At 39.1% G+C, this 12,687-nt stretch overlaps 1 protein-coding gene across 1 annotated transcript in view; it reads right to left on the reverse strand.

Annotated features, from left to right (window-relative positions):
- Window positions 1-1,591: 1,591 nt before the first annotated feature.
- The window catches only part of GADL1 (glutamate decarboxylase like 1), an 81,779-nt gene continuing 70,683 nt past the window's right edge, over window positions 1,592-12,687 (reverse strand). The window contains exon 15 of the mRNA XM_054160936.1: window positions 1,592-2,694. Within this exon, the coding sequence (XP_054016911.1) occupies window positions 2,521-2,694 (174 nt within the window). The 3' untranslated portion in view covers window positions 1,592-2,520. The remainder of the gene's footprint in view (window positions 2,695-12,687) is intronic.

The raw sequence follows: 12,687 nt of genomic DNA on the forward strand, positions 1-12,687 counted from the left end.
CAGTTTGTATTTATTAGGGTGTCATTTAATTCACTTTTTATTAAAATCACCAGCTACAAAATAGACATTTTGTGCATACCGGTCTTAAATAGGCAACTATAAGAAAACATTAGTCTTGAAATGAGATCATCATATTGCACACCTGGGACATGATAGATAAGGGGTCAGAAGTAACTGGAAATATATGGAGATTAGATAATGTACACACATCACACGGGAAGGTTAATCTATACCATTGAAGAAATCAGTGCATGTCTTGATCAGAAACCTACTTTTCTGCAAACAGTTTAAAAGTTCCATTTTACTCTCATTTAAAAATACTACAGCCACTACCTATACAGAAGGGAACTGTATTGCTTCAGCCTGGTATGTGCTGTGTCACAGTACCCAGAAACAGAGGAACACACTGACAACATGAAGAGAAGACAGTAATGCTTTGGGGTTTTTTTGACAGTTGTGGGGTCACAAAACACCACAGATCAAATTTGTAGCTGACAGAAGGTGCTAGCTCCTCCTGAATCAAAAATCAAGTACTTACCTGAGCCATAATCAAAACACCCTGACACTGTATTCTGTCTTTCCCTTCAAGGTCTAAAAGAGAAGGTGAAAGGGTAACAGTCCTTTCTAACTCAAGAAGCAACAGCAAATTCATCCCACCCAGAGTGGCTGGGAGGCTAAAAAAGCCTTACAGACCCTGAATTTAGTTAGTGCTTTCCAAGATCATCGTGGCTGGTACAGCCAGAAGCATAAGGCAATGACTGATAAAGTGACCTATGGATATTTCAGGTCAGAATGCAGGGGCCACATTGTGATATTCCTATTTATATTAAGGTCAACATGAGTTTTGGCTGAAAGCCCAGGGGATCACTATAAAAGCACGAGAATATTCACTTCCAGGCCACTATTAAAGGCATCTGTCAAATGCTGCAAGGGTAACTCTTGATTCTATCTACTACTCTGATAGTGTGACCTCCTCAGTTATCATGACCATGTTAGACTTTCCACACCATCATCCTGTTGAGTGGAAGTAGGAATGTCATTCAATGGTGGATCCTAACACATTGTAGGAAATTAAAACAAAAAAAGTGCTGTGTTTAAAGACAGCTTACAGAAGGACAGAAGACATAGTAGAAAGGTTTGTATTGGTCAATACTACCTCAAATATAGAATAAGGAACAAACCTCAAAATACTACAGTTAAAGTTAAGACTAGAGGGTGAAAGATGTGGTTATTCCCTATTAGTTTGCTGCAAGAACTTCACCCCCAAAAATACATTTCTATCTTTGTGAAATGGATCAATTTTTAGTAGAATAAAGCCAGATCAAAGGTATAGTGTAATTCTTAAGACAAAGACAAAATTTAGAATTTAATTTTGCAAGTTAAGATTGACAAAAAAAATATTCAAGCTGCTCATATCCTAAAAATCACAAGCTGGCCTTCTTTGATCACCTTAATGTCAGTGTCAAAAATAAATTGCACACAGAGAACACAAGACTGAGCCATCACCAATCTGTAGGAAAATATAAACAATGACAAGTGATTTTGCTATGTTATTTAATATACAGTCACCATGCATTAAAAATTTCTTGTCTTTCAGCTAAATAGATATCTTTTTTTTTCTTCTGTTATAATTTTAAAGTGCATCTAAAAGCTGCTAAATAAATTTTAATCACTTTGACAACAGAGGAAGGTGAACAGCCATTCAGATATTGTAGGTAACTCCTGTTAACAGAGAATTAAAAAGTTCTAAGTGCTATTCCAATATGTTCAGTGCTGCTGAAGTGGTGGTGATATTTCAGATAGGCAACATTGGCAAACACGGACAGGGCCCAATGATTGTACTTTATAGAATCACAAAATCCTGTAGGTTAGAAGGGATGTTAATAGGTCCTCTAGTTCAGTCTGTTCAAAACAAAGTCAATATTGGTTGCTCGGGACTTTGTGCAGGGGATCCTGCAAACCCCGCAAGATGGTGACACAGCCTCACCAAGTCCCATTCCACTCTGCCTGTGCTCATAGCCCCTAGTTAGGGGCCTTGAAGAACTCGTTCCAGGCTTATCAGTGTAATTACCAAGCAGGCCTCTATCCTTAAATACACACCAAACTACAACATTAACTGAGTAGACAGAGTATTAATTAGCATATAAGTCCACTTCTAACAGCAACATCAGAGGAGTATTGCCTGCATGTATAAATGACTAGTTAGAGCCAAACGGTGCACAGGCACCTCAAAAACAGCTACCCTCCCTGGGACATAGACGCCGTTTTCAGAAGTGCTCCCTTCCTGAGGAAACACTTCCCACAATGGCAGTGGTGCTGCAAGCACTGTCAAAACCCCCATCAGCAAAAACTTTCCTGTGAAGGAGTGTTCTACCCGAAAAGCTCTCCACATCACCTAAAATGAGTTTCCAACATACATGTCGAGCTTTTTACTACCTTTCACAAAATAGCACCAGAATACTGCTGCCATTCTCCTTCCATACATAACAGATAGCAGTGGCTGGTGCTGTGGAGCTGCAGCTACAAATCCTTAGCAAGAAGCTCAATTTCATCCAGCAAGAAGTCCATGTCCTCTCGACTAACATGGGGGCTGATCACCACTTGGCGGAAGAAGTTGACTTTGCCCTGGTGAGGTTGGTACCCAAGCATCATGCTGCCTTTCTTCATCATTCTTTCTTTAATTATAGGAGCAACCTGAAAGTAGAGACAAAAAAAGGGTTGATGTCACACTCAAAAATATACCAGATTTGGGCACAAACTGTATTTTATGATTTACAAAGTTTTTTTCCAAGTGTCTGAGTTTTATACCTCGTGCCTGCCCTCCCCACTACCTGCCTCAAGTGACATTAAAGCTCAGACCTGCATGTTTAAAGGCAGATTGTGCTCTGAGGTTCTGAGACTCCTGGAATAATCAAGACAAGACCTAAAACTCTCCAAAACTAGCTGCTTGGGGCATTCATCTGTAACACGGGAAAGCTTGGTTTTAAATCTCTAGTCTTAGTGATTTACATAAAAAATTTGAACTCAGGAAGAACATCAACTGCAGCCAGTAGGTTTTCTCTCTTGTGCTAGCTAGGCTAAGCCTGATTACTTGGCTTGATGGTCCTCCTTCTGACACATCTGCAAAGCCACTCTCCTTAAAAGACCTATTGATTATAGCCCAAAGAAACTTAAAGAAGTCAGAGCAATGCAATATTAAGGGACAAGGCCCGATGCTGAAACTTAAAGCTTAAATCTGAGAGATGAAATTTTAAGTAACATTTGGCTACATCACTCATGTCAAATGAGCTGAAACCTCATAGGTGTCTCACTACAGAAAAAAAAAAACAACATGAAAAAGGCTGGCAGTGAAGCCTTTACAGCTGAACACGTGGTCTCATCCCAGCAGGGCTCTTAACCATCTCCGATTAATCTTGTGCTTAACTTTAAGTGTGTGAGTGACTCTGTGTTCTCATGCTCCAAATCAGTCATAAGCTTAAATGCATTGCTGGATGAAGTACTCCATTCCATGGAAAACAGAAATCAATGTAAATAACTATTTAGACAGAAGTAGTAGTTTAAAAATGTGCTGCATTTGAATACATTACTAATGACATTAATGCATTTCAGAACAGTGAGTTCCTTTTCTTCCTTTGGTGATGGCTTGACTTTGAACTAAGCAAGTAAGTGTATGACCTAACCTTGGTATCTGCATTAATTTATTTCAGCTCTAAAAGTTAGTGCCAGAAACTACCCATATGATCTGCAGTAGAAAAATGATGGTGCCAAGCTCACTTTAATAGTTTTATTTTTACATGGCACATTTTAGCAGACAAGTCCTGTACAATTTGCTTAGACAGAAACAGCTAAGGTTTTCAACACTAGCAGCTTCTGTTGCTTGAGAATATAGATGGCATTTAGAGGAGGTGTATTTATAGTTCTCACAAGTTGCCTCTCTAATTTTAGTTTATTGCTGTTTTATTTATTGCCTTTTTTTTTTTTTTTTAAAGCTATGAGACTGATGGAGTCAGAATTCTAATTGAAGTCCAGAGTGTCATCAGCATGAATGATGCAGATGAAAGCAATGAATATCCTATCTGATTGCAACATGCAGTCAGAATTTTGGGGGGTTACATACTGCTGCAAGCTACAAAAGTCGGAAGTTAGTTGCGATAAACATTTGGGAAACAAGAAGATAACAACGAGGACAGGAAAACTGGGAATTACAGTCAAAAAGAGGCATATCGTGGTGCCTTCAGTCACATCCAACCTTTTCTCATAATGCCCACAAAATCTAATGTGAAACTCCAGGCGTGCCTCCTGGGTAAAGATCCTAATGAAAGTTGCCAACAAAAATCACACTTCTGCTGTGTATCTGCAATGCATGTATCATTTAAAAATAGAATTCATCAAATATACTCATGCACCATCACCCACCTGGGTTTCTGCCTACCTAGCAAATTATTCAAGGATTCCACAATTTTCTTGTTTTATCATTCAGAATAGCTGCAGACTAACCTCATTTATTCCACATTCAAGGAGAAAAAAAAACAAACCAAAACAACAACAAAAACCCCCAACCAAACAACACAACAAACACTGGAGTTCTGCTTGGATAAAGATGATAGCTATTTTGCATAAGACAGCCTTCTTCATCCTGAAAAGCATGTCACCCATAAAATCCCCTCTGCTTCAGATCAGGTATTTCAAACTGCATCCTAACAACCAACCAAATGTAGTACTACACAGTTCTAATACCAGGGGGAAATTGCACATTTTCCAAGTGTCAAATTCAAAGGCCCTTGGCTGGGAACTTTCCTGGTTATACATATTCTCTCAGTGAATAACTTTGGCATAACAATTCTCCTACTTCTTCAATTTGCATGTGTTGCACCCTTGAGAAGCACCCAAGGCTACTAAGAGCTCTACTCTTCCATTATTATTCACAGCAGTTCTGGCCTGAGATAGCAATGACACTGTGACAATGCTTGGAAGATGTCATGCCATGAAGGTGTTACCCTGGGCCCCACTTAAATACAGAAAAATAAAAGAAACTAATTCTCCATACCTATACTCTACAAGAACCCCCAAGTGGCTTCTATGAGTGCAAAGGAAGAAGTGAGGAGTTCTTAATATACTTTCTCAAGCTCTTCTTTAAGATTCAAATCTCTATAGCAACTTTTAGCCTTTATTGATGTTCCATCAGAGTTATTTCATGTTTTGTATCACGCTATTGATTCTCTTCATCTCAACACCCACTGCTCCACAATCCATCATCCCAAAATACACAGTAGCACAAATAGAGACCATAAAAGCAAAAAACATTTAGAGCTTCAGTAATTTCAGGGCTGTAAATATACTGCCTTTCAGCAGGTCTTCTTCCATGGAAAAGAAACAAAGGAAAAAAAAAAATCTCATTTTCATTATACTATTTATTATCTCTTTCATCCACTGTGCTAATGAATGTGTCCTCTGAATTTGAAGTGCATTCGTTTCTTTTTGAGGCCAAGGCAAACACTTCCTACTTAATAGAAACAAAACATAAAACTGTCTTATTGGCTTTTGACAGGATTATTTTTAGAAAGGTTTTCCACAAAGTATTCTGCATGTTCTATTTGCTGTGATGCAGTCAGTGTAACAAAACTGCTGAGAATCCTACCCAGAGAAAGCAGTAAGGAACAGAATACATGCAGAAATGCTTAAGTACAGTCCCACAAAAGAACCATTACATGATAACATACATGCTGGGGCTTGAACTTGAGGATTACAAGGTATGACTACTAACTAAAAGTAAGGGCAGCTAGCACTTTGCAGCTAGAAAAACCTATAAAGAACAAATTGCCTAGTGAGGAGTTCAATCAGTTTAATTCCCCTTGATGTCCATGAGACCTGAGGATGATCAAATATGAGAAAGAGCTGCACTGTCCCATTCAGGATAGGCTCCTCAGAAAGCAATTTAGTAAGAGTGAGATTGCTTCACCAGTCCAATCCTTTTACTAAGGAACTAATTCAAATTGTAAATCTAATCCTTTATGTTACTTGGCATTGGAAGAGTCTCAGATTTTTTTTAAGTGTAATGTATCCTAGAATATGTCTTCTCCTTTCCTGCCTTCACCACTTCCTTCCCACCACTGGACTCCCCTGCCAATCCATCCTGGAGATTATTTCAAACACTCATTTCAGCAGCACATTAGCTATGCTTTTCTTCTACCTTAGGAAGGTAGAACGAAGGTGCAGTGCATGGAAGGCCATAGCTGACCTTCATATATATATATTTACACAGAAGATGCCAATGTTCCTTCCCAGATTGTATACACACACACAGAGCAGTGTGATATGCAGACAGAACCAGCCTGGACAGTACAGCTGAAGCATCTAGTGCACAAGAAGGATCAATAAAGTAATATAACTCCCTCTTCATATCTCCATTAGCCTTGAGAAGAGTGGTTCTGCACAATTGTACCACAGGGCAATACCTTAAAAGCTACTGTGCTCCCCTAATCGACTTGTCAATGGCATTCAGTGCAAGTTTCTCCAACACTTCAAGAATTTCCACCAAACTCAGACCATGACCACACAACATACTTGAGAATCCACCATTAAAGACTGACTCATCAATAGAGTTGAGGACATTATCAGCAGGAGAAGCATGTACGTAATGTCTCCAAAGAGCTGGTTCACAAGCCTGGACACTTAAAATCTTTTCAGCCTAACTGACAAAACACCTGTTTGAGATAGACTAGACTAGACTAGAATGCACCAGGTTGGAAGAGACCTTTGAGATCATTGTGTCCAACCCATCATCCAACACCATCTAACCAACTAAACATGGCACCAAGAGCCCCATCCAGACTCTTCCTAAACACCTCCAGTGATGGTAACTCCACCACCTCCCTGGGCAGCACATTCCAATGGCAAATCACTCTTTCTATGAAGAATTTCTTCCTAACATCCAGTCTAACCCTCCCCTGGTGCACCTTGAGACTGTGTCCACTTGATCTGAAGCTGGTTGCTGGGAGAAGAGACCAGCCCCCACCTGGCTACAACCTCCCTTCAGGTAGTTGCAGACAGCAATAAGGTCTCCCCTGAGCCTTCTCTTCTCCAGGCTAAGCAACCCCAGCTCCCTCAGCCTCTCCTCATAGGGCTTGTGCTCCAAACCCCTCACCAGGGGTTTCTCAGTTTCTTCTCAATTTCTTTCTCCATGCCCTCCCTTAATCTGTAAGGGATTTTGTTTTAGACCTAAACCAATATTTTCAGACTGTCCCATCAGAAATTATTTTTCTGAGCTGCTGACACTATACTTCTGTTACCTGAACGCTTCTCATACTGCTGTCATTCTCATAGACTCCGGTCACATTTGTCTCCTCATACCAGATGGTTACATACTGTAACAGCTTTTCCAAACTATAGCCTAGAAGCTGTACTCTAAAAGCAACACTCTGAAAACTCTGCATTTAAATGCTAAGGCATCATAAACTGGTAACAATGCTGGGTAAATATATTCTGCTAAACAATGAATTTACAAAAATACTTTGTTTCAGTAGGGAAAAGGAAAGAAGGAAGTTAATTTAAGAAAAAGCCCAAGTGAAAAGCTGGCATTAGACAGGAAAATAAAAAAGCCAGAAAAGCCAAGAAGTTTTCTAAATTGATAAAACTCTTTTGTCAAAACACTGGTTTCAATTAAAACTTACATTCTGTTAGAAATTAACCCATATTTTATTGCAGCAAATAGATAAGGACTGACAAAGCCAAAACTAAGCAAATTGCTTCATTTTAGCTTCTCTGGGGGGAAAAAAAAAATTAGTAATTTATTTCTGGTCACCTAAACCCAAGAATTACTTCCAGTTGAATTCAATGGCCAAACCAAAAAAATCCATTATTTGTACAACCATAAATATGTGAGATCAAAAGTGCTGAGACTTCCTTAACTGAAACATCTGTAGGATTTTTTTCAGCCCCAGAAAAGACAGAAAGTATGAGAAAATTCACAGGACTCCCTCTTCCGTTAGCAAAACTTGGCTGGGAACATCACTCAATCTGCTTTGAGTAGCGTGGATGACACTGAGTGTGCTACTCCAGCAAATGATACAAAGGCAGAATGCCTATGAAAAGTGGTGTTAATACTGGCAATTGGGATCAGAAACATTTTTCCCAACCCTTTTAGACAGTTCCTAGGTCACTGAACATTTATGCAACACGAAGCTGCAAAACTATTCCAGCTGCTGGCAGCAGTGACTGCCAGTCCTCAGACCCCTCTTTTGCTCCTCCTGGAATTCATTTCAAAATCATCACGCACTTCAGTGGAAGCAGAATACAATTATCTAAATTTCCTCCTTGTGTGTTTGCTTCAGGTGGCAGTTTACAGCCAGCCTTGAGCTCTGGCTAGAGAAAGCCACACTCACAGTAAATCAATAACCTTTCTAGAGATCCACAAAGGCAGGCTAGACAGTTTTGGAAGAACAGGAGCATATCAGCAACTCAATCTATTTTTCTTCCTCAAACAGAGTCTTGTTGAAATTTTCCAAGGTACCGAAGAGTGCACAAGAAATTGGCTAGAGATCTGTAGCTAGAAGACAAAATAAAAGCCACCCTTTTGACAAAATGGAAAGATCACATTCTCATGATTTCATAAAAAATGGAAAACACATTTTGTGTTCTTGCCTCAATTATTCCTTGCAATGGAAGACAAAATTTATACAGAACAGTCTCTCTCATCTTACCACAAAAATCTATCTTGGCTCCCCAAGAAGGGGCAAATTTTCATTTGGAAATTTGTGATTGTTATTTAAAAGGCAACTTATTGGTTATTCAAAGTCTGACAAGTTATGCTTCCTGCTAGAAACAACCACTTCAGAATAATTTACATTTGTAAGAAAACTATCATACAGCAATTACCACCAAAAAAGAAGCAAACAACCCCCCCCCAAATCAGTATTTAGATGCAATTTTAATTGTCATATGAGAGACATTGGCTTCACCAGATCTTGACAAGATCGGTTCTTATCTCACTTAAATGACAGCACAGTGGTTGAAATGCTGGATATAGACTCAACAAATTGAACTGGTCCCTAACCCTGCTAGAGGCTGTTTGGACAAATCACTCCTCCTCTCTTGGGTAACATGTTTCTTTTCCCCTTCACAGAAGGCAAAGAACCCTTCCAGGCAGTGAAGTCTCTAAGTGCTCATACATCTTCTGTAATCGGCCCCAGTACCTCATAGGTGCTCTGTATGCTACTATGATATATATTAAATAATTTCTGTGCCAAAATAGGGCTCACAAACATCTGGCACAACATACCTGCTGCATTTCCCAGTGTGACTGCTGAAAATAACTTTGATATGAATGGTACCAGTCAGCATTAAGAACAGTAGCTAACGTTTTAATATCGATCATTGGATACAATACATGTGAACAAAATACCTTCCTTGGTGGCTTGTAATCACAAAACTAGTTAAATAGTATAAATATCTGGAAGAAGTAGAGCATTTTCAACATCTATAGCACTGAGAAAGTATATCCTCCACTATTAAAATTCTTTTCTTGCCTTGTGCTGCAACATCAGTTCCTGGCTCTAAAACAACAGGCCTTTTTTTCCCTTTTGGCGATAATTAAAAACAAACTCAGACCATTTGTCAGCTGTCACCCCAACTGGGACAATCAAAATACCAAATATTTGCACATCCAATCAGAGTTTTGTTCCTGTAGCCAAGGCTCTCTGTAAAACCCAAACATGTTTTTCTTTTGTCTAGAATTTGTTCTGGGCCCACATCCCTAAACCACTGATAAATTACTGCCGAACACTATTGCACCAGTGTTCCCCTTGTGCCATACCAAGCAACAAAAGGAGAAATAACTGTACTTGTCAAAATAGCAGTAACCACTTCCACATTCTTTGGAGCAACTAACATATTAAAGCAGAGCAGATGCTGCTGTGTTTTTGTCCCAGCACTGAGATTCTCCACACACCCTCAACTCAGGGCTGTGCAGCATGTCCATGCTATCATGCCTTGCATATAGTCTTCTCAGCCATTGCTTGTTGCTAGAAGACACATTAATGAACCTTGCAAACAACTGAAAATGCCCAGTCTAATAGGATATGGTGGGTTGGCTTTGGATCTTGAAGGACTTCTTTAGCCAACTGTTCACACAACAAAAGAAATAGCCTTCAGATAAAGGTGTATACACTGATGCTAAGGTGTTTACACTGAGGCTAATAAGCCTCTGAAAAGGAGGTGGCAGAACAAAAAGCATGCAGAATAGAACCGGCACTTACTGATGTTTGTCTATGTTTTTACCTACAGCAAAGACCTACATTAGTAAACAACACAGCTTTCTAGGTACACAGTCCCATGTCATCTTCTACCTGAGCAAATGGCTTTTCAAGACAGTTCATATGGATTTCTTATCATTTTTCTGTCATTTCTGTGGTGCATTACCGAGGTCTTACTAACAAACCATGTGGAAAGTGTAGGCATTAAAAAAAACTCCAAATGATACCATGCAGTGCTGTGGATCCAGCACCCTGATCTGTTTAAATAGTAGCAAGGGAGTTGACTTTTACGGGGTTTATAAAGAAATAATTGTTTTGACAGTTTTTATAACATACACAACATTCTTCTGTACAATGTTTTAAGTTCTCATTTTAGTAACTATGTTTCCCAGTCTTTCAACCCTGCCAAGGACAAGCACCCTTTCTCCATTTGGGATGAAAGGGTAGCTTGTCACTTCGTAAGCATTGGGATGAGCTGTTCCACTTCACTGAGGACACAAGGAAATCTCAGCACAACGTGCTAGGAGGAGCACTTCACAAATAGGAAGATTACATCACAAGGGTGACAAATTCAAAAACTCGATGCACTTCTGGTTTAGAATAAGGAACCTTGCTTTGGAAACTTGGAATGGTTCCAAAATTGTTAAGATCTTATTTACCACTTACACAAGTCGGCTTACGGCATAAGGCAGCAGCACCATCTGTATTTGCATTACAGTAAGGATTAAAGAACAGTAATGCATCATTGTTCATACATGTATTTCAAGAAAACCAGATATATCTTTTGCCTTTTTTTCTCCCCCTCCCCTTAAAAACATCATAATGACCTTCTTAGAGGCTGCTTACAATCCCTTGTGGGGGACAACGGGATGATGTCTTCCACAACCCAGACTGCTACCATAAAAGTAAGGCTAGTATCTAATCTGACAAGCCAGTTTAGCAATGATTCCCTCTCCCCCTTTTACTTGGTGAAACACAGGACCAGTAGCTGTCAGTTATTGGAATTGTTCTGCCTGCCTGAGATTCATTTATTTAAAGTCTAGTGTGGTCATGAATTAAAGGCCCCTGAATCCTTCCACTTTCCCTGTGAACCACTGTCCCAGGGCAACATTCCTTCCAGCTCAGCCTTCCTCTCTCCTCATTCCAGCGAATACCTTTTCATTTTTGTTTTTACAACTTTAATGCAACACGTTACAAGCCTCTACTTAAATGCACGTTCAGTCAGGAAACTGGCAGAACAAAGCAGATTCCCTAGGGTTTTAAAATTCATACATTTTCTTACGGTCTGAAAGCATGGAAAGTGAAGGGTAAATTATTCGTACCTATAAGCGTTTGCAAATGAACAAATCAAATTATACATAATTAGTTTTAATAAATACCTTAGCTAAATAGAACTGGACTGCAGTCAATCCACAGATAATTGAAGTGCACTTAGAGGGAGAAAGGCATACTGGACTCAAAATTTAGCATCCACTATGCAGAGATTTGTAACCTCAAAGGTATGTAAGGAACAAAAAAATCTGCCAACCTGGAGCCTACCCTACACCCCTATAGACATGGCTCAGAGGCACAGATCAAATCTTCTAAATTTATACCCTGGATTTCTTTGAGAATTTTATTCTTTCTCCAGTCTGACCAGGTATTCACTCTGGAATAGCAAGGCATAAAACTTGCAAATTTTTGTCAGGCTTCCACACCAGCATAGATATTTTTATCAGAGAAAAAGCAAGAACAATCTTTTGATCATTGGAAACAGTTACAATTGACTATACAAAACTCATTCATTGAAATCTGCTAGACTTCACTTCCTTTATTGAAGGGGTTCCTCAAAAGTCAATAAATACAAATAATCTTCTCACAAATTTATAAAGTCTCTGATTCACTAATAGCTTTAGAAAAGATTCTCTACAGATTGTAAGATTAATCAACACTTACCTAAAGAATTCTCTCATTGAAATTACAGTGACTTTATAGCTGAATTAATCTGGAGTAGGGTTAGACTAATGCACATTTCCTTATAACACCATCAAATTCAAAAGGAAGATCTAGATATCTGCTGAATGGACATCAATCTCAAGTATTTTCTATGCTTTTAGATTCTTCTCAGTTAAAGGACATTTTGGAAGCCTTGTAGAAATTTCTGACGACAATATTGCCCAAAATACAAAGACTGCCGAGGATGCAAGCTGCACACTTTTTCTGTGGCATTACCAGTAATCAATTTTTTTTCCTGAATATTTCTGCTCTTTCTTATCAAGCAACAAAAAGGAAGCACGGTTTTATGAGATGAAAGGACAAAGAGTTCAGGACCTCAACCCTTTTATGCCTCTATTTGCAAATTTGACATTTTCTTGCAGTTCCTTAAAGAAGCATTTGATGCAGCAGCAGGGAAGTGCAGCTCTCTGCTCCTACTGAAGCTCATGATGGGAAACAGAAG

The sequence above is a fragment of the Dryobates pubescens genome, chromosome 4 (assembly GCF_014839835.1).
Source record: "Dryobates pubescens isolate bDryPub1 chromosome 4, bDryPub1.pri, whole genome shotgun sequence".
NCBI lineage: Eukaryota > Metazoa > Chordata > Aves > Piciformes > Picidae > Dryobates > Dryobates pubescens.